General features: G+C 41.3%; 1 protein-coding gene across 3 annotated transcripts; it reads right to left on the reverse strand.

Moving 5' to 3' along the window:
* Nucleotides 1–532: 532 nt before the first annotated feature.
* kdm2ab (lysine (K)-specific demethylase 2Ab) lies at nucleotides 533–19,202 on the reverse strand. 3 transcript variants are annotated; one of them, XM_036127110.1, is made up of 23 exons: nucleotides 18,994–19,202; nucleotides 18,565–18,603; nucleotides 15,369–15,507; nucleotides 15,143–15,221; nucleotides 15,022–15,068; nucleotides 14,454–14,632; nucleotides 14,112–14,218; nucleotides 13,572–13,665; nucleotides 12,647–12,800; nucleotides 12,414–12,529; nucleotides 10,975–11,101; nucleotides 10,581–10,864; nucleotides 9,785–9,862; nucleotides 9,367–9,621; nucleotides 8,981–9,109; nucleotides 7,056–7,136; nucleotides 6,324–6,536; nucleotides 6,191–6,220; nucleotides 5,007–6,076; nucleotides 3,934–4,097; nucleotides 3,670–3,768; nucleotides 2,174–2,389; nucleotides 533–2,088 (listed from the first exon to the last, which is right to left on the reverse strand). In XM_036127110.1, exons 2-23 carry the CDS (start codon nucleotides 18,598–18,600, stop codon nucleotides 1,907–1,909), a joined length of 3,879 nt encoding a protein of 1,292 aa, XP_035983003.1. In that variant the 5' UTR covers nucleotides 18,601–18,603; nucleotides 18,994–19,202; the 3' UTR covers nucleotides 533–1,906. The 3 variants fall into 3 exon arrangements, with proteins under 3 accessions (XP_035983003.1, XP_035983001.1, XP_035983002.1); XM_036127108.1 differs by having other exon boundaries at nucleotides 3,670–3,816; XM_036127109.1 differs by having other exon boundaries at nucleotides 3,670–3,816; nucleotides 18,565–18,606.
* Nucleotides 19,203–20,355: the final 1,153 nt, after the last annotated feature.

A 20,355-nucleotide genomic window follows, 5' to 3' on the forward strand; every position in this document is an offset into this window, starting at 1 on the left:
TGAAGGAACCACGAGTTCTGCCAGAAAAAGAAACCCTGAAAGAAAATCTCCAACGATCAGTTTGGGATCATAGAAGTGAAACCGAAGACATTATATAACATTATGGGGAAAACACACCGGGGTTACGCAGCAGGACAACAGGAAGTCAAACCCTGAGTAGCTGATAGAAAACAAAACAAGGATTTTTGGAGTAGCGTTGTCAAGGTACAAAGATGCCATACCTTACCATGACTAGGTTGCTCTATTTTTTTTATAACACTGCAAACAAGAATGGGCCAAATCTGCCCCACAGCAACCTGAAGGTCTCATCACACCCAGGGTGGTCGTCAGGTTTATGGGATCATCATGTTCCAACATATGGTTCAGCTGGTTTAGGCAGTTTCTATACCTTCATAAAATATTTCAAAACGCCATTTGGTTAATCATCCAGGTCATCTACGTCCCATTAAAATCCATTTGTTGCGAAACACTTCATGAGCACGGCGCAACTGGCGTTGACGCTCAAAAAAATTTTTTTTAAAAAAATACAGAAATCAGTCACTTTTTTTATTTTTCTTGAAAAATAACACGACATGAAGTGAAAAAAGCTTCTGAAAATAATTACAATGCTACAGGATCTTTCTGTTTATAATCTAAAAGAGGGAGGAGAAAAAAAAAGAAAAAGAAAAACCCCAGCACATTTACACAAAAGTAAATATTTATATAATTATATTCATTCTTGGGGATATGGCCAGGTGAGCAGTCCGAGGAGGAGAGCTTCGCTGCGCAGCTTTTAACACTTGAAGGGAACGAAAAACAAAACGAGCGAGAGCTCCAAATCAAATCTCATATCTCCACATGGACAGGTGAACAAAGGTGACTAAGTTGTTGTTGTTTTTTTAATCCATAACAAACAAAAAAAAAAATTGTATCAAAGAGGGGTGGGGAGCAGTTTCATCTACAATATTTTTTGCTTTTAATGTCTGTACAAAAACAAAGCAATACGAGTTTGAAAGTAATAGCACCTGAAGTTGAACTGCTGTTTGGAAACGCACCATTGATCTGACGCCTTGTCCTTGGCTTACGCCCCCCCCCACCCACCCACACCTAAACCAACCTGCCCTTTTCACGGGGTGAGGTCTCGATGCCGTGTTGATTGCCAACTCACAGTCTTTGTACCTTCTCAAGCGTTACAACAACGTATACCGCCGGTGTACTGCTCTAATACGTCTTAATTACAAAGCTGAATGCACAATGGTAAACACAGGCCATTCCAGTAGTCTGATGATTTTTTTTTCTTTTTCCTTTTAACTTTAAGACAAAAAAAACACATATCTCCAAGTATAGCAGTTGTGCATAAAGCAAAAGTTGATAATTTAACCCTGACAATGAAAAAAAATATATATATATATACTAGGAGCACCCAAATGTCGTTGAAACTGAACAGACGCAGCTTTGCCACACGGAAAATAAGAATGTATGATGGATTAGCACGATAGATCCATTATTTATATCCAAAAGATGCAACTTAAAGGCTTTGCTTAACTAATTTCCTAAAGGCGGGAGCTTGTGATTGGGAGTCACTGGGAGACGGAAGAAAAAAAAAAAAAAAAAAGGATGTTGAAGGAAGATGAGCTAATCATCCTCCCAGTCCAGCTAATGAAAAAAAAAAAAATCAGATGCTCTTTCCAAAAACTAGTTCTCAAATGAACACCAAAAAAAAAAAAAAGGCTCCTGAGCGTCTCTGTAGGTACACAGAAAAACAAACGAACGTAAGACCTATTGATCTGGCTTTGACAACACCCTTTACCAAACACCAGCGAAGTAAGCAAGCCCTCCGGGTCAGACCCCACCCCTCCTGCATGCGACTTTCCCCCGTGAAGAGTCAGGTCAGGACCCCCCCCCACACGCCCTCGGAGGCCGGCGACTAGGATATCCGCTGGATCAGTTTCTCGTCCGATAGGCAGTAGAGCGTGTTGACCGACAGCTCGGAGATGAAGGCCTCGCACGCCTTTCTGGAGACGCCCTTGCAGCCCCGCAGGTCCAGCAGAGAGATGCACGACAAGCGGCGGAGATATTTCAAACACGCGTCGGTCAGTTTGCCGCAGCCTGAGAGGAAGGAACGCAAACGTTAGCGGCCCGTGAAATAGAAAGCACTGAGCTCTGCACCCCGCCCTCCAACGACGCCGCTCACCTCCCAGGTGGAGCTCCGTCAGAGTGTTTCGCGTGGACGAGCCGACGGCGGTCAGCAGGTTGACGGAGTGGTCGGTGAGGCCGTTGCAGTGGGAGAGGTCCAGCTTCGTCAGATGGGGCATGTGGCGGATCACCAGCCGCAGGGTGGAGTCGCTGATGTCCAGGCCAGCAAGCCGCAAGCACTGCATGTTCCTCAGCTGGCTGCGGTTGTCGCAACCTGGAGAAAGTAAAGCAAAAGAAATGAAATTTAAAAAAAACAGTCAGGCAGATCTTGAAAGTAGGGCTGGACGATAATTCAATAACAATATATATATCGATCGATAGACGTGTGGCGCGATAGGAAAAAACAGGGTCGATACAAGTTGGATATACAAACAGTTTTCCTTCCTTCCTTTCAGCCTATCATATTAGTTGATGCTACAGTCACTACCTCCTCTCGACCAATCGTAATCGCGGACCCAGGCATGCCGTCAAAAAGCGCCGCCCTCTCAAACCACAACACAGAGCACGTGAAAATGTCGCAGCAAGTAGCGGCGGAGGAAACGGTCCCAAAACGGGGTTTTACTAGTTCACCAGTCTGACAGAAATAAACCGCAGGGATTTGTTAAACTTGCAAGAAACCGGTAAAAACAAAGTCTGATAACGCAACCAACTTGTTACATCACGTCAGCCGCTCACACCCGCAGCAGCGTGAGCTGTGCAGCCCCGCGTCATTTTCGTAGGAATCTTAATAATAAGAAGAATCTTCTTCCAAAACAAAGCAGGTACAGCAGCTAAACTGGGCTCCCTTCTTTGTGATAAAGTGAAAAAGCATCCAAGCGGCATAAGGACATCACGCATGCAGTAACGTGCTTCATAGTGAGGGATATGCTGCTGTTGTCTGCAGCTGAAAAACCTGGCTTCAAAAAATTACTCGCTACTCTTGATCCGCGATATAAAGTTCCGGGATGCACGTTTTTCTCTAACAGCGCTCCATAAATTGTGCAACTAGTGCAGAGAATCAGTGAAAAATGAGCTGCAGTCTGTGTCCTTACACGCCACAACCTCAGACCTCAGCCCTGCGTCAGCCTCTCAATTATGAAACTTGAGGAGTAACTAATGTACTATTCCCACCTAAATAGGCTATTTCATTTATTTATTTGGTTTATTTATTTTGGTCACTTTAGTTTATTCTTTGTCAGTATTTAAGAACATAACTCAGGTCTCTTAAGTTATTTTTCTTTAAAAAAAATTCTGTTAAATTCTGGTTAAAAAAAGTTGGTTAAATAAAGATTTATTTGGAATTCTGTGTTTGTGTTCTTTATTAAAATTAAATCATTTGGCAATATTATAAAATGTACAGGCAGAGCTCCACATAAAATATGGTTTTAAATATTTTCAATAATTATCGATATCGATCAATATGCTTTTTTTTTTTTTAGCGATAAGCTTTTTTTCTATATCGTCCAGCCCTACTTGAAAGCCATAATTGCGTTCTGAAGGCGGCGTTCTACTTACCTGGAGGTATGACTAAATCCCTGATCTGCGCATCTTTGACGCCGTATGCATTTCGCAGGTCCAAGGAGCGGAGGAGGGGACACCCGGTGGAGCAGAGAGCTGAAATAGATGACCAGGAACAACCGGACAGCATCAAATCCTTTAGTCCTGCAAAATGGATAATAGTTCACATTTGTTTTCATTCTGTAGCACTACTGTAGATTTATACAGGATAAAACTATATAAAAGATCAGGAGTAAGACTAAGTTGGAGCGTGTGCAGTACCGGGCAGGCGGCCAATAAGCCAGCTGAGCTGTCTTTTGGAGATGCTTGTCCAGGAGAGGTCCAGGGTGACGGGCTGTCTCTTTATGATGCCGGTGAGCGCCTGAGGGGTCACACTGCGCTTGATGCTCAAGTCAATCCGGGCCCAAAGCCTTTTATCTAAACACCTGCCGACAAACATCACCGTGAATAACAAAACACACCTTACAGTTTCCTTATTCAAGACGCACAATACTTCCAAGATGGGGGGGGGGGGGGGAGGGGGACTGCTTATTTAAAGTGATTTTCTGTAATTACTTCTGGTCTATTGTAAGAAAACATGCCTTTGTGACTCCTATAACAGCAGCAAGTCGCTCAACGTAATTAGATCAGTAGTCATAATGGGTGAGCCGCGTTACCTTTCCTGAAAAAAATACTTCACTACCAGTAAAAATCTACTGGTATTCATGAGTTCAAGCACACTGGTGTCAAATGTGGTTTGAAACGTCCAAAAAAGGCGACACATGGGCGAGGAATGAAGGCATTGACTCTGGTAATGACCCAGAGCCAATTCTTATAGAGCCTGTTTCTATATTTTAGATCTGTAAATATAAAATATATCTGGAGCGTGTAACCAAAATAAGCATTTCTGATTCCACAAACAGCTGTTTTGAAGACACGTCGTCTCCGTTTATCGTCAAACACTGGAAGCAGTTCAATAAAACTGACTAGATAAGTAAGAATCTGGGATAAATGTGAAACAGGCTGTGAAGTAGTCTTTAAAACTCTTTACCCCACACATGTAGATGCACACTTAGCTTCTCCCCAATGAATGAAACCAGATTGTGACCTTCATGTTAACTAAAGCTAAGATAAACAATGGTGTGCACCATTCTGTAGTTTAAGTCTGCAAATTTTAATTTGACCAGCACAGATATTTATCTGACAGATTGGCCTGTAAAGCAAAGTTTTTCTATTTTAGTGAGATAAATTAACAGGAATCATAAAGAGATGCCCAGAGAGAGTCATTTAAGCTGTTAATAGGATCTAAAACGATTGCTGTGTAAAATAAACCGGCGTCAGAGGACAGATCTTACCATTTGTACCAGTTCTTGCAGACGGCCATGCAGACGCAGAGATCTGCTCGGTTTAAGTAGCGAAAGACGGAGACCCAAACCTCCCTCTCGCAGCTCGGACCGTTCCCCGCACTGTCTCGGTCCGTTTCTCCCCCCGCCTCCTGCAGGGCAGAGAGAGGGAGCCTGAGATGGTGAAGCTCCGATGAGGCGGAGGAGGAAGCCCCGTTGCTCAGTTTAGCCGGTCTGGCCGGTCTTGTTTTTGAAGCCTCCAGCCTGTCTGGGTTGGAAGACCGAGAGTCCGTGTGTCTGCTCCGGGTATGTGGAGGTGTGAGCCTGGTCGCGTGCCGATCGGGACAAGGCTCTCGGTTTCTGATGGGGGGTCTGGCGAGGGGTTTGCTCTGGTTGTGTGTCGTGGAGGCGGCAGTTTGAGGAGCAACGGCCTCTAATTTAGGGACAATACCCGAGGAGTCCTGCTGCGCACTGGGTGGCTTTTGAAGTGTCACTTTGATACAGGAGCCATCTTTGTCCCCTTTTGGAATGTCACGCTCCATCTCCTCCTCTCTGTCCGCCTTGTCTCCGCCGTTTTGGTTTCCCGGTCCACTTCCGCGCCCGTCCTGCGCCGTGGCCGGCTGCCCCCGCCTCGACTGCGGCAGGCTCCCTTTATCCCCGCCCCTCCCGTGGTTCAGCCCACTTCCCGTCACCTCGTCGTCGTCGTCGTCTTCCTCGCTGCTGCTGCTGTTGTTGGTGGTGGTGCTGTCGCTGCTGTCCTCTGTGTCGTCCTCCGGCTCGGGATGCCTCGCTCCTCCTCCTCCTCCTCCTCCTCTGATGCCTCGTCCGGCTCCTCCGCCCCGCAGCCGCACGCCTCTGCCGTGACCCCTGCGTGGCTCGCCTTTGGGATGAAGCAGCAGGCCGTGGGAGGACTTCTGCTGGCCGAACGAGCCGTTGCCTCCCAGAATGCAGCTGCGGGACGAGCCACTTGCCCAAGCCGAAGGCCGGCTCTGGCCCTGAGACAGTCTGCTGACTGGAGAGTGGAGGCGAGACAGCAGCCTGGATCCCAGGAGCCGCGGGGAGCGATCCAGACACGCCTGTTTCTTTGGGAAAAGCAAAGAAGACATTTTTCAAACCTTAAATCCCATCACTGAAACCTAAATGCGACTTGGAATGATTCGAGTGCAATATTGAAATTATGAAACAGCTTTTCTTACTCTTAAAAGTTTGCTCCTCTCCAGTTTTATCTGAAAGTATATAAAAAAAAAAGTTAACCAAACAGTTCAATCATTTCCTTCATAGGGTAAAGAAGTCAAAAAGTTAGCTGTGCTCCATGAGCATCATATCTACCCTCTTCTTAAGCCTGTACTCCAGCGAGCTCTCTCGTTTGCGGCTCTGCAGCAGCAGCTTTTGTGAGGGAGGCGGTGCCGTTTGCCGGCCCGGCAGCCTGCTGCGCTTCCCCCGCCTCGGACCTTCGACGCCCCCCTCCTCCTGGTACGAACGCTTCGACTGCGGCATGAACGTGGAGCCCTCCGACTCGTCGCTCTCCTCGTCACTGGAAGACTGAGGTTTACAGGTTAACCAGTTTGGTTCATCAACCCTAACCTGATCAAGCAGACGTTGCGTTTTAGCGACTGACTAAACAACTTCAGAGACTTCATTGTCATTCAGATGCACACTCGGTGTACATGGGAGCGAAATTTCATTGCAAAGCTTAGAGTAAAAGCAGAAGACATATTATAAATATAAGTTTGTCATTTGTCAGCAATGTAGCAGCAAGCCAAAAAAAAACAAAAAAAAAAACACATTTTCTATGGTGGGTCTTGCTGGTACAGCAGTCTGAAGCTGCACAAAGTGTGCAGAGTTGTGATGTCCACCGTCATTGATTTGCAGGATACGCGTACTTTTACAGTCTAGTCTACCAACGTTGCACTGAATGTTCAGTGCTGAACCAGACAGTATAGTCGCCTCATTTGCGGTTAAAAGTCCAACGTTCTCAGGAGCCTTTGCAGCCGCCGACAAACAGAGCGCCGCCCTGCTCGGCCAAATTAAACCAAGGACAAGAACATGCTAGTTTCATACCTCTGATTCAGAGTCTTGGCAGCATTTGGGACATTCCCAGCAGCTGGGCAGGTCCTCGTTGATCTTCCCCTCACCAGGCTCCTAAAACAAAGAGATGCTAAAGGTCAGACACACAGAAGAAAACAACTAAAGAAAAGAAGTTGTCAGACCAGGAAAGAGTCAAAACAAGGATCAACATTGGCCTCGCGTTTCCAAGGTGAAGAGTCCTTCAAGAGCAGAAGCAGCTCCAGTTTTACTCTGAGCAGATGATAGCGTTCAACAGCGCCACCTAGTGGTCAAATTTTAGTTGTAGGTCCTTTCACGTTATTCAGCAATGAAGAAAGAATTGTTTTAATCTGTGAAAATAATTTATTTTAGTGTTTAAGAACTTGAAAGAGATACTAGTAAAGAAATTTGTGCCGATTTGGTTTGATTATTTTTAATTTATAAAGGCTAACGAGGTCGCTCGATACATTATAACAATGAAACCACCGGAAAATAGTTTTTGAAGATTGTGTTGATATTTAAGAATAATAAATTATTATTCCTCACAGGGAATCCTGTCAACAAGTCTGCTGCTGCTGTCCAACATTTTTGGTTGGTTTAACGCTGCCACTGAGAGCAGGATTCAGAATGGAAAGTTTTCAGTACCAGTACTGTTAACTAGGGAAGCACAATTAATTGCATTTGCAATATAATTGCAATAAAAAAAAAACAAAAAAAAAAACGCAATTTCTAAATCACAAAGGTCTGCAATTTTTGGCTATGTAAAAATTAGTTAATCAAACACGTCCTTTAGGTGTCAGTGATATGTTTAAAGTGGGTTTGCCTCCATATGGAAGGGAAGAGAGTTCCAGCAGTGAGACAATGTAATGTTATTACTTGTTTTAGAGTTTATATAAGTTCTGGTCTATCGGTTTAATACACAGACGTGCTTGTTGGTTGCACTTTATGTTCAACAAGGATTGATGTCCAAATCAATTAAAAGCTGTTCTCTTGAATAATATTCTGATTAATAAAAACATTAAAAGTTCTTGTTTTAAATAGTCCTTGTTTACAAGCATCATTATCTAGAAAAGTCAAATTCAAATCGCAATTTTGGTTGAAATATATCGTAGGCAGAACTCAATCATTTCTGCTCCGAGTGAAACGCAGTGGGTCTTTTAGTAGCCAATCTGCACACCGATGAAACAGATAGATTTGTTGTTTGTATATGTTTAAAAAAAAGACATGATAAATTAAACGAAAATAAATACTGGCATTAAATCGCAATGTTATAATATAAAAAAAAAAAAACGGATGTTGTCCGGGAGGTTTACCACTTCACTGTAGCAGAGACGGGAGCTTTGCAGTTTAGCATGTAGCACTTTTAAGCATGCTGGGTTTTCCTTCTGACCGCCTGCCTTATAGGAAGGTTTCTCCAAACAGCACTTTTGTGTTGTTTTGTCGCTAAAGAGGGCATAATGTGTTTTTCTGGCTGTAATCAATGTGTTAGTTTTAACCAGCATTAGCATCATTGTTAAGATAAGTGGCAGCAAGGACCCTCTGTTGTTGCAGCGCTGCAGTCAGAAGAAGTGCAACAATTTGGGGGAATGTGAACCATTCAGTTCTTATCGATTTTGAAGCAAATCAGTATGTTTGGATATTTATTTATTTAGTATCAATTACATTGCGATATCGATTATTTTGACAACAAACCTTAATGTTCCTTAAACAACAGACTTTACTAATAGCTGGGTGTCCACACCATTTTGTTTTAGTGTCCCTTTCTTTTTTAAAGTTGCACATTTAGTTCTGTACATTTAGTTCTGCTTTTAAAACAACTTATTTGTTAAACACGCGTCTGCGCCAAACTAAAAAGGGCTGCAACGAACATTGCCAGAACATATTCACTACACTCCTTGTTATGTTATGCAATTGGAAAACGCCTGAGGAAAAGGGCTCACCTTAACGCACTGACGATGTACAATCTGCGAACAGGCAGTGCACTCCATTAAAGAGTACGTGCTGGGATCCGATTCGTCAAACTCTCCTTCCCCACATATGGCACATCGGGCTGTGTTTGGCAAGGCAGGCTGGGGGGAAAAAAAGGGAATCGGTAAAAAAAAAAAATTAAAAATAGCTGTATGAATGTAAAAAAATAAATAAATAAAAAGTTAAGAGTGTTTCACAGTAAAGACAAAAGCAAAAATATCAATCCTGACAATAGATCTCTTGATAATATTCTAAAATTCGATATGAAGGAGCAGAACACTTGAGAAACCTGCTGTTTCTTTTAGTTTTAAAACCACAGCAGTTTCATAGCAACGCATCATTTCACATGTAATCTCACCATCAGACACTGCCTCATCATACAGCTCTTTTTCATCCGCCCGGGACCGCCAAACTTTCTCATGTCGTGGCAGTATTGGCACTTGCCGCACTCCTTCCGGCAGCAGGCGGAGCAGCGCTTGCATCTTACCCGCCTGCGCCTCAGCGCCGAAATGGTAGTGTGTTTCTTAGACTTTTTAGATTTGTGCAGAGACGGGCCCATGCGAGAACGGCAAAACACGGGCGCCGGCGGGGTGGGGGGCTGGTACCATGACGGCTAGACAACACCGGAAGAAAATGGTTGGAAAAGAAACGTTAGTATGTTAAAAAAAAGGGGGGGTTTATCAGGTATACATAAAAAAATACAGGGCTTTTTTATTCGCTTCTGAGAAATGAGTTATTAAATAAATATCAGATCATTCTCTCGTCCTCAAACTTACCCTTTTAGACCACCTGACGATTGGCTCTCCGGTGTAGGCTAGTTTGACATTGTCACTGGCACACTCCGTTAGAACCGCCTGGATACAACATGGTAACAGGTGAACGGAGGAGGAGGAAAAACATTCAGTCTCCATCACTCGCTGAGTGACGTCACGTTTACTGAGCTATATAATACACTAGAGTGCTGATTTTACCGAAAAACTGAAGTCACTGGCCGCCATCTTGCTACTCCCTACTCTCACAGAATCCCACAGGATTTGGCTGCAACAACAAGCAGTTTTCTGGCTGTGTGAAAACGTTTCACAGGTGATTCTACAGTCAGTGGATGTACTAACACTATCAACTACTAGGAAATTAGGTGCTGAAATATTTTACATGTTATTCATATAAAAAATATATATGTATATATAAGTATGTGTATATGTATATACATGTGTACATATATGTAAATATATGTTTTTGTATATTGTTATTTATAAATGTTAAATATATATATTTAAATTAATAAAATGCTAAATATTTCAGCACATGACTTTCTCAGTACGTGATAGTTTTAGAACATAACAAAACTATATGGCATTTGACATTTTAAAAGTTTTAAGCCCCCCCTGAACATGAGAAAATCCTCGTTATTTGATGCTGTAGCGCACATATTCCCTATTTACTGGAGGAAAAAAGGGAATACCAATATGGCGGCTGGTGGCTTCAAAGCGACTCGTTCTAACAGCGGGCGATTAGCACTCCAGTGTATAATAGAGCTCAGTGGTCACGTTAAGGAAATCTACAGCTACCCACCCTCATGTCCTCCAGCAGCGCTGCAGCGTCCCTAATCCCTGCAGGGACACACTTTTTGTGGACTGGCAGCTCCTCCAGCTTCCCCACAAGGTTCCACAGTCCCTCCAGTTCAAAGGGAGTCAGCACAGGCCGAGGTCTCTCGGCTTGGTCTCCCAGCTCTTCGTGGCCCTCCTCTTCCTTCACTTCTTCTTCTTCCTCCTTTAGCTTTTCTTCTGCCTCACTCTCAACTCCATTGGTGCCGTTCACAGGGGACTCGTTATTGTCGACGTCGGCCCGAGTCAGTCCTGAAAGAATACGTTTCAGGCACAGGTGTTTGCATCCGAGTCCACGTGTGCGAGTTTAAAAACCATAAAAGACACACAGGAGAGCTTGCTTTGCTGTCACTCTTCCTCACCAATGCCCAAGGAATACTTCTGGAACTCTGGCGTGAGGTGGGAGACGTTGGTCAGGCAGAAAAGGTATCTCTCCAGGACGTACCAGCACATCTCGTAGTAAAACGGGTAGCGGAACTTCGCTGGCACCTAAACAAGGATTACAAAATATCCAAAAAATAAATACATTAAAAAAAAAAAAAAAAAAAAAAAAAAAAAAAAAAAAAAAAAAAAAAAAAAAAAAAAAAAAAAAAAAAAAACAGCCCACTAGAAGCAACAATTCAATACAATTATAGGGCTGGACGATATCGAGATATATATATATATATATATATATATATATATATATATATATATATATATATATATATTGAGATGTATATTGATAATAGAAAAAAAAGGAACAATAAAAAGTTCAATAGAATAAAAGCTTTCCTTCCTTATACATTCTAGCTATGTAGGTCAAAATTACAGTCATTACATCCTCTCAACCAATCACAACACAGATCCAGGAATGCTGTCACCAAGCTCCGCCCCCTACAAAGAGTTCAAAGAGGACACGTTCTTTTTTTCTTTTTATAAAACTTGCAGTTTTGGTAAAAAAGTTGGTAGAATAAAGGGTTGAGTTTGAATTCAGTGTTTGTGTGTTTTGTATATAAAAATATGTTGCTAAGCAACAGCATAAAATGACCAGGGCTGCACTTAAAATATATGTTTTGAATTTGCTGATAATGATCGATATCGATCAATATAATTTTTATTTTACTGACATGCTTTTTGCCCTATATCGTCCAGCCCTAAATACAAGAACTATGTTTTTAAAAAAAAAAGGAAACTAGATTGAGACCGTAAAGCACAAAACACGTTTCACCTCTCCGTAACGTTTCGTGATTTAATTTAAATAAGCATTTATGATGTAACTGAAGACCAGATTTTCATTTAAACTCCCATCAATATTTCCTGACTCGGCAAAGCATTCATACATGAGGAGGGCAACGTTTACCAGCGGGTCCGAGCTAATTACTAACTATAAGTGTTGCCATTTGTCTGCAGGTGAACGCAGCGCCCGCTCCTAACGCATTACAAAGATGAGCATATACGACGCTGCAGCAATGTTTTCCAGTTATCTGCACCAAATCCCCTCCTCCGTCTGAAGAAAGAAGAATTTAATGAAAGCTCTGTGGCATGACTGGCAGTGGACTAGGACTTCAACTACATTATCACAATTTAAGTCTTAGGTTACATAACTGTACAAATGTACAGAGGTTTACTCAGCGGGACACGGAGAGTACTGTAAATAAAGATTTAAGACCAAGTGGGGAATGTGTGAATCATGTGCTTTATATGTAGGATAACTTTTGCCCTGGTTGCGTAATGTGTTAATAAACACGCCTCTACTTTAACTATGACTTGCATTGTGATTAAAAAAAAAAAAAACATGGACATGTGAACGGCCTCTCACCCGTGTGCGGTCTTCGATGTTGTAGATGTTGAGCTGCATGGGAATGTTAAAGCTGTGGAGAAAATTCCCCCCGAACACCAAAGTGTCTTCTGGAGTGTACACAGCATGGATCCACCCTGCACCGCACAGCACATTCAGAATCAACGTGGCGATTAAGTCCATTCAGCAGGAGAGAAGAGAGGAGGTGTTTGCAGTCTCATAAGACCAATGTTTGTCTGGTGGGAGTAACACACCTGCTGGGATTATGAAGGTGTTGCCCTGCTGGAGCTCTATCCTCTGGCAGTCGTAGCACTTGTCTCCCAAGAAGATGTCCCCCTGCTTTCCCGATAAAACCCAGTTTTCGTACATTTCCAGGTTCTGGGGTGTTGGTGGAATCAGCCAAAACACCTTCAGGAAGCAAAAACAAACACGTTTAAAGATAACAAATACAGAGTTCAAATCATTTCAAATATCCTCTCGCACACCAGAATTCATTTATTGAAGCGGGGTTATCAGCAGCACGTTAGCACATTTCATCATAATGGACCGTTACGCTGAAATTAGACCTTGACAGCGTGACAGGCTGGATGTTTGAGAGAAACATAGAAAAGTCAGTAAAGCTCTTGAACACACATCAGCGCAGCTACAAACCTCTCAAACCACATTAGTTAGTGCTAGCTTTTTAATTATTATAGATGTATCTAAATAAAACTTATCCGAGTTAGTTTCTTGTAAGCTGACAGAAAATTTAACCTTCATGTAAAAACTAAGCATCACACGATTCAGTAGTTTGAGGGAGCAGCTTTTACAGCCGTGAATTTAAGCCAATCAGCAGAATCTCGTCCGTCTCACAGGTTTAACAAGTATGGCATTTTACTTTTTATTTGATCATCTCAGGTTTAATAGCCACTACTCTACAGACTCTGTAAAGCTGTAACACTTTAAAAAAAAAACTGTTTTTATCAGAATTACTTTTTTCTTCATCTCTAGAAGATGTCAGTGGGCACAAACAAAGGCGGCTGTGCAAAGATGACAAAATGAACGTGGAACCAATTTTTATTATTTTAACTAAGAAGAGATTCAAGATGATGGCAAGAAGAATAACTGGCTGATGGCCGATACCTCTGCTAAAGCTGTGTTTTTTTTTTGTTTTTTTTGTTTTTTTTAATAAAAACTAACCTTTGCCCCTCGCAGAATGTGGTACCAGACTGAAGTTCCTCCAAAGTCGATGTGGAAGTCGGTGAAGCAGCCCTGCACACTCATGAGACAGTACCTGGGAGACAATACAACCAGCTGTAAAAAAGGAACACTAACTAAAAGCTGACATGATACCTTTCACACCAATGTATAAGAAAGCACATTAGCAGCACATTTCTAACTGTAGTAAATAAATATTAAAGAGGACATATCCTGCTTTTCAGTTCTTGGTTTTCACAGTGAAATCCTTCAGTTGTCTATATTAAGAGGAACTGCACTGCTTTGGTCTGAACTCCTGTGACCTAATTGTTAAAAAAAAAAACATAATAGAAACCGAACTGCTTGAAAAATGACCCCAAAAGAAAATAAACATATCTACGTAACACCTGGAGAGACTACATTCAAATTTTCTGCACTCCAAGAGACTCCAAGTACACAACAAAAGGGCTAAAAATGTGGATTTTGCACGATATGACCCCTTTAAAAAATATATATTAAAAAAAGGGGTACGGATTTACTCACTTCTGTACTTTGGGATAATGCATGTCGATAATGGCATTGGTGGAGTCTCTCTGTCTCTCCTTGAGATGTCGGGGCCACATGTTGTCCACCCAATCAATGAGGTCCACCTGGACAGGGTAAAGAAGCAGCCAGTCCACATGTGACTTCAAAATGTCAGGACAAGCTATTTCTACTAATGACAACCTAGAAAATGTCTGTTTGTAAATAAAATGCAATTTATCAAATGCTGACCAAATACACCTTTTCAAAGAGCCAAAATTGGCATAAAGAAGGATAATTTCATTGTTTTTCCACTGTGAATATGTGTAAAGACGTAAAGTGTGAAATGATTTTGCTCCTTACTGATGCTGGTCGTTTGACCAGGTTTTCCAGCTTGGTGTGGCTGAACTCCAGGCTGATCACATTGTAGAGTTTCTCTCTTTCTGATGGCGGTGTCTCATAGTAGCGTCGCCACTGAGCCATAGACATCTCAATTCCCTTTTGGGTGTTCACGTCCATAACATCTACAATCCGTCGACTACCTGTAAGAGTTAACAGGAGTTCAGCAACTAACATGGTCGATAAATTAAGCTAGCTATACACAGAAATATACATATAGTTTGTTTAAACAGCAATTTGAGTCCTGCAAAGACTTCAGATTTGAGAAGTAGAGCATTTAAGGGCCATTTAAAATAAACTGCTAAGCTAAAATAATGAAACAGTTGTATGTATAACATATGCAAATAGAAATTACTTGTATTATAGAGCAATAAAATTTTACACATAGAAATTAAGTTCAAATTGCATTTTTGAGGAAAATGTGTAATGGCTAAAACCCCATTTTAAAGGCGTGCAAGCTGCTGCTGCGTCAACAACTGGGTTACATCTTGACAACGAACACTGAAATATACTAACAGACGGCTGAACTCACCAACAAACACCTTTACATCACTCACACTAAAATCTGGGTCTGGCATTCTGCAAGAGAAAGAATCATTTAGCGTTTTTGCTCCATGTTTTGAAAGGATATTTGTAAAATCAAAGTGACTTACTGTAAACCGAGCCCATCGGTTATCTTAAAAATAATGGGGTCCCTGAGCCCTTCCCTCTGGATGTATTCATATGTAAAATCTATCAAAAGAGGAAGAAAAGCAAAAACACTTTAAAAGCTACAAAGTTTCACCTACAAAAGACAATCACAACAAACTGACGGTGTTAATAGGTGGATATTGTTATAATTTTCCACAAATCTATTTCATTTCCGTGTGAGAATCTCACCTTTGCCCTCCATGTGTTTGATCAGATCACTGCCAAACCTCTCACACTGCAACTTCTCGTCCAGGTCAAACGTTCGTTTCCCCTCAATCTCGTCGTCTGAGATGCCATCATCCTGGTACTGCCTTCGCGGAGCCGTCCGCTGAGGAGAAAAACGTTTCTTAAAAATCAGACAGAAGTGATCTGAGCTACTGAAATAATAACAGAGGTGGCAGCATCGCCTCAGAGTTTGAGAAACAAACAAAAACTCTTCTTTATAAGCTCTCTCCAGTTTTTGTGGGCCCACCCTATGCCCAGTTAACTTTGCTTATATCGTACAGTCTTTGGAGAAAACCAGCAAAATAAGACAAAGACCTTAAATTATAATATTATTTTTGAATTCTGTGACGACGATTTCAGAACCCACATTTTTCTCACTTCCCTTTTTCACTGATGTCATCATGGGGATTGCAGCCCATAATCACCATTACTGTCATGACAAATCTAAGTTAGATACCAATTCATGTGCTTCCTTCAAAGAATACGTTGGATTTTTCTCAGTCTAGAGCGCTCCAAGAGTAAATATTTCTCTACAAACATTAAATGTATGTTTTTTATACAAGTGAATTTAGTTTTCAGCAGAGATGAAAAGAAAATGTGAATATAACCAAACACAGCAAAGGTGTAACTCTGTAGTTCCTGTGATAGACATTTAAATGTAATGCACTCCAACGCTGAACCACATGTTCCCGTAAATGTTAGAATAAACACGTTTTTGGGCTAAAATCGTCTCTTTTCTAAAATTCCCTGACAAATTATAGTCATAGCAACCAATGTAAGACAGATCCCAGCCACATCCGTCAAAAAAGGAAGCTGCTAATTTGAAAAGCTGTGCTCAAAACCACAACTGGGACAAACAGCATTTTATCATTGGTATGAAAATACTAATGTGAAAAACAGAATTAAAGACCCCAACCTGCACAAACAAAAGTGACAACATTTAAATGACTGCAAAAATGAAGGAAAAGACTGAAATGTTGGTTATTAAGACTTTGAATAGGTGCAAATTTTGTGAAGAATTGTAGGTTAAAAACAAACAGTATTTGAAGAATCAAAAGAATAAAAATGACACCAATATCATGTATGCAAGATAAACATTGGGAGAGGAAACATTGTAGGATAAATTGTGCCCGAATTTCACACTGAAAGTTGTAAAACGGCTGCAGCTCAATAACACAGAACATGTCCAGTTTTAGTTGCTTTAGATGGAGCTAAAAACCGTTTAATGTTTGAAGAATGTTCAACCGTCTTTGTGTTTGGAGGCAATTCTGGGTTAATTAACTTTCAGCAGTCCCTTTGTTCAGCAGAGTACTGTTACTGTACAGCAACACAGAAAGCTAAAAGGAACAGTGCTTCGGTTGTACTTAGCATAGTTGTTGACGTTAAATGAAAAGGAATAAAGGAAAAAAGAACTATACATTTTTATTGAAAGCAGTCCTTCCATACTCCAATTAAACTTAAACTTATATAAAAATTGGTTGATAAAAAAAGGGAACATTTAATCATCTTCTGATAAAAAGTTTTGTCAAGCAAAACTTCAACTTTCCTTTTTGACAAGTGTTACGGCCCACGATGCCTCAGGTTCTGTGTGGGGCCTCATGGGTCGTACGAACCAGAATGAAAAGAAAAAGATAGCAAATTATGTTTTCAGTATGTGAATGTTTTCACCAGCAGCTCTTTAAATTGCAACCTTCGATCAACGAGACACCAGAATTAACCCGTTTACCTTTTATCTGCAGGTCAAACACACACAAAAATTATCTGAATTTTTCACTCCTGGTCATTAAATTTAACCAATTTATTAATTTTTTTTTTAATAAAAACGTCAACCAACATCATGTTCTTTTATCGTTTTCTTTTTTCAAATTGAATAAAAAAAAAGTAGTAGCAACATTGACTTTAATGCATACCTGTTAACCCCCTTCATTTTCTGTTGGATTCAAAACTACTTCTGACGAACCTTTGGCACATGTTTTTCTTTTTAACAACTACAGTCCTTTAAAAAATATTAAAAAGACACACAACTGGCCAAAATCTGAATTGACAAGCCATACCTCATTACCAGAAATCACTATCCACCGGAACAAGCCTGATCCTGCATTTCTAGCAAGAACGTTATCCAAAAAAAAAACCCAACAAAGAGCAGCATACCTACTACAGAGACTGCTATTTTTGATAACCCCCAAAGAGACAATGGAGAAGGTTTGTCTTGGATCTGAGCAGCAATGACCTGGGCTTAAATCAGCAGCAGCCACAGAATGAAGCCTTTTTTCATATATTTGGACGAAGAAGACAATATAAATACATTTGCCAAAGATCTCTCCAGCAGCTGCAACATCACTTCACGTTGCACACAAAGAATTACAGTAACACAATGACAAGAGCTAAGTTAATCTTCTACACATTGCCCCCTTCACCCCTCCTTCCCCATGAAGCCCTGCATGGCCAGACAGACAGATTAAGCACCCCCGCCCCTTTTCCCAAGATGTCACAACCCCCATGTTTTTTTTTCCACAGTACATAAATAAATTATATAAACATAAGATTTTCTTTAAAATGGTGGCGCATCTTAATTTTAACACCAATTAATATGCAACGTTATCAAACTGGAAATGTTTAATTATGGCAAAACTAAAAAATGGGGGAAGGAACAGGAAGTGGAGCTGTTAAATTTCAATATAGCCCAATATTAACTTGGAATTACATTAAAGTCATGGAGGCCCAAATGTGTGAGTCGATTGTAAATAAAAGATACGCTTTTAAATATCTGATTACCTACTCCTGAAGCTATTAACATAAACAACGCCTTGCACATGCAGCCCGGGTGGAATCAGGACTGCTTTACGGCTGAAAAGGTTGTAAAAAGGTGGCGAAAGGTCGCCGAACAGCCTCGTATCGGGGGGTGGATGTTGAACTTGACCTTCTGTTGAACCCCGGGGTCTTTAAACAAGTTCATTACAACCAAAACAGAGCGGCTTCTGCCTGGAGAAGGTTGGACAAAAGAGGCCGGGAGTTTCACTCAGACGCAGCGCATGAGGGCTTCGTAATTACTCAAAGGATGCGGTCAAATACACGCACGCAGGGCACCAAATGAATCACAGGCGTATAATAAACAACAGAGGTTTTTTTGGAGAGCTAGCAGCTCGGCTAAGTTACTTACCAATCGTTTGCTGCACCGCGTATGAGGGTCCTCCATAGTCTGCAAAAAAGAAACAAACTTACTTCTTTAAAATACACGAACTATACGCCCAACGAGCGACGCATTTTATATTGCCATTTATTTCTTTAAAACTGATAAACTTCAATCTAAACAGGGGGGTAACTGCTAACAGTAGGCTGCTGTAGCCAGTGCTAGCTAAGGCTAGCATCACACGATCGGAAACTACGATATTTTTCTTCTTATTCGTTCTCCTAATGGCTGATACCGGCAGCAGGACAGTAATTGGAAATCGGTGAGATAATCTGTGTAACTGTGACCAAACGTCAGTGGAGAGGGAGAACTAGCTCTGCCGTCTGCTACAATTGACGCTAGCTAGCTAGCTAGCTGGTGTTAGCCCGTCTACGGCAGTCGGGAGCTTTTCATCATTACCTTTGCGTTTCAACTCCGTTCAGACGGTGTGGTGAAAGCAATGTGTCCCGACTAACGCGTCTGAAGCCTCCGGAAAAGGTTTCTCCCCATGTTACATGGAAAAATAAGGCCCAGTATGTGCGAGGCGTTTGTTATTGTGCGATAAAAGTTAGGAGCTGTCGACGGTCCGGGCCGCCGCCATTTTCAGCTGGTCAGAAAACACACACACACACACACACACAAAAAGGGAAGGCTTTAAGCCCCGCCCCTTCCTTCCCCATTCGCTACCCAGGACGAAGAAGAAGAAAAAAAATATTACAATACATTAACACCAAAACGTTTTCATTTTTCACCGGCTGTCGTGTGGGTTATTTGGTTTCATTATTGTCGGTGACAAATAACAAACAAACAAACATAAAGGCTTTTATGATTTATGTTAAAAACTCAGACACAGAAAAATACATTGAATACGAAACGTTTTCGTTTTGTGGTTAAAAATGTATGCGTATTTGGTTTGATGATAGAGACTCCGAACCTGACCTCCTTATCGAACAATTATTACTGGAGGAAATAATAACTTAAGGGTAAAGGGCACCAACCTATTAACACTGTTAATACGTATGCGATGCAATGAATATAACCATTGGCTAGTATAAAATTAGTTTAACACTTAGCTTTAAGTTTCCTTCATACACTGCACTGCAAAAGTGTTCACCCCGTTAGCTTTTTACATATTTAAGTGCATTCCAAGCTGTAATTTTAATATTTATTCATGATGGACACAATATGGTCTAAGTTAGTGAAACTTGTATATATATATATATATATATATATATATATATATATACAGAAAAATGGCATGTTCATATACACTCACCGGCCACTTTTTTAGGTGCACCTGTCCAACTGTTTGCTAACGAAAGCGCATTTGAGTTTGCCAAAAGGCACGTGGGCAAATCTTCAAATGTATGACAGAAGGAGCTCTAAATCTAAAAAGACTAAAATCCAACTCTTCAGCCACCAAGGAAAACACTTTCCGGCGCAATCCCAACACATCCCATCACCCCAAGAACCCCATCAGTAAAACACAGTGGTGGCTGCATTATGATGTAGGGAGGCTTTTCAGCAGCAAGGTCTGAGAAATTGGGGTCGAGTCGAGGGAAAAACAAATGATTCTGTGATTAGACTTGAATATGATAACCACAAGAAGCTGTTTACAAGCAGAAGCCATGAAACATGAAGGAGTTGGAACAGTTATAGCCAACAGGAATGGGCTGAAATCCCAGTGGCAAGATGTTACAAGCTCTTTTGTGTTAGAGGTTTGATCCAAAAATTTTATAAAACTTGTGCCCCTCTATTATTTGATTTTGAGAGACTGGCTGC

The sequence above is a fragment of the Fundulus heteroclitus genome, chromosome 23 (assembly GCF_011125445.2).
Source record: "Fundulus heteroclitus isolate FHET01 chromosome 23, MU-UCD_Fhet_4.1, whole genome shotgun sequence".
Classification (NCBI taxonomy): Eukaryota; Metazoa; Chordata; class Actinopteri; order Cyprinodontiformes; family Fundulidae; genus Fundulus; species Fundulus heteroclitus.

Excerpts from the sequence above, each read along its gene's own strand:
- kdm2ab (XM_036127108.1), bottom strand. The coding sequence starts at position 18,600 with ATGGAGGACCCTCATACGCGGTGCAGCAAACGATTG. Across the intron at positions 9,622-9,784 it reads TCGTCAGGTGGTCTAAAAGG|CCGTCATGGTACCAGCCCCC; the intron begins GTAAGTTTGAGG and ends GGTGTTGTCTAG. Across the intron at positions 6,221-6,323 it reads AGTACAGGCTTAAGAAGAGG|ATAAAACTGGAGAGGAGCAA; the intron begins GTAGATATGATG and ends ATATACTTTCAG.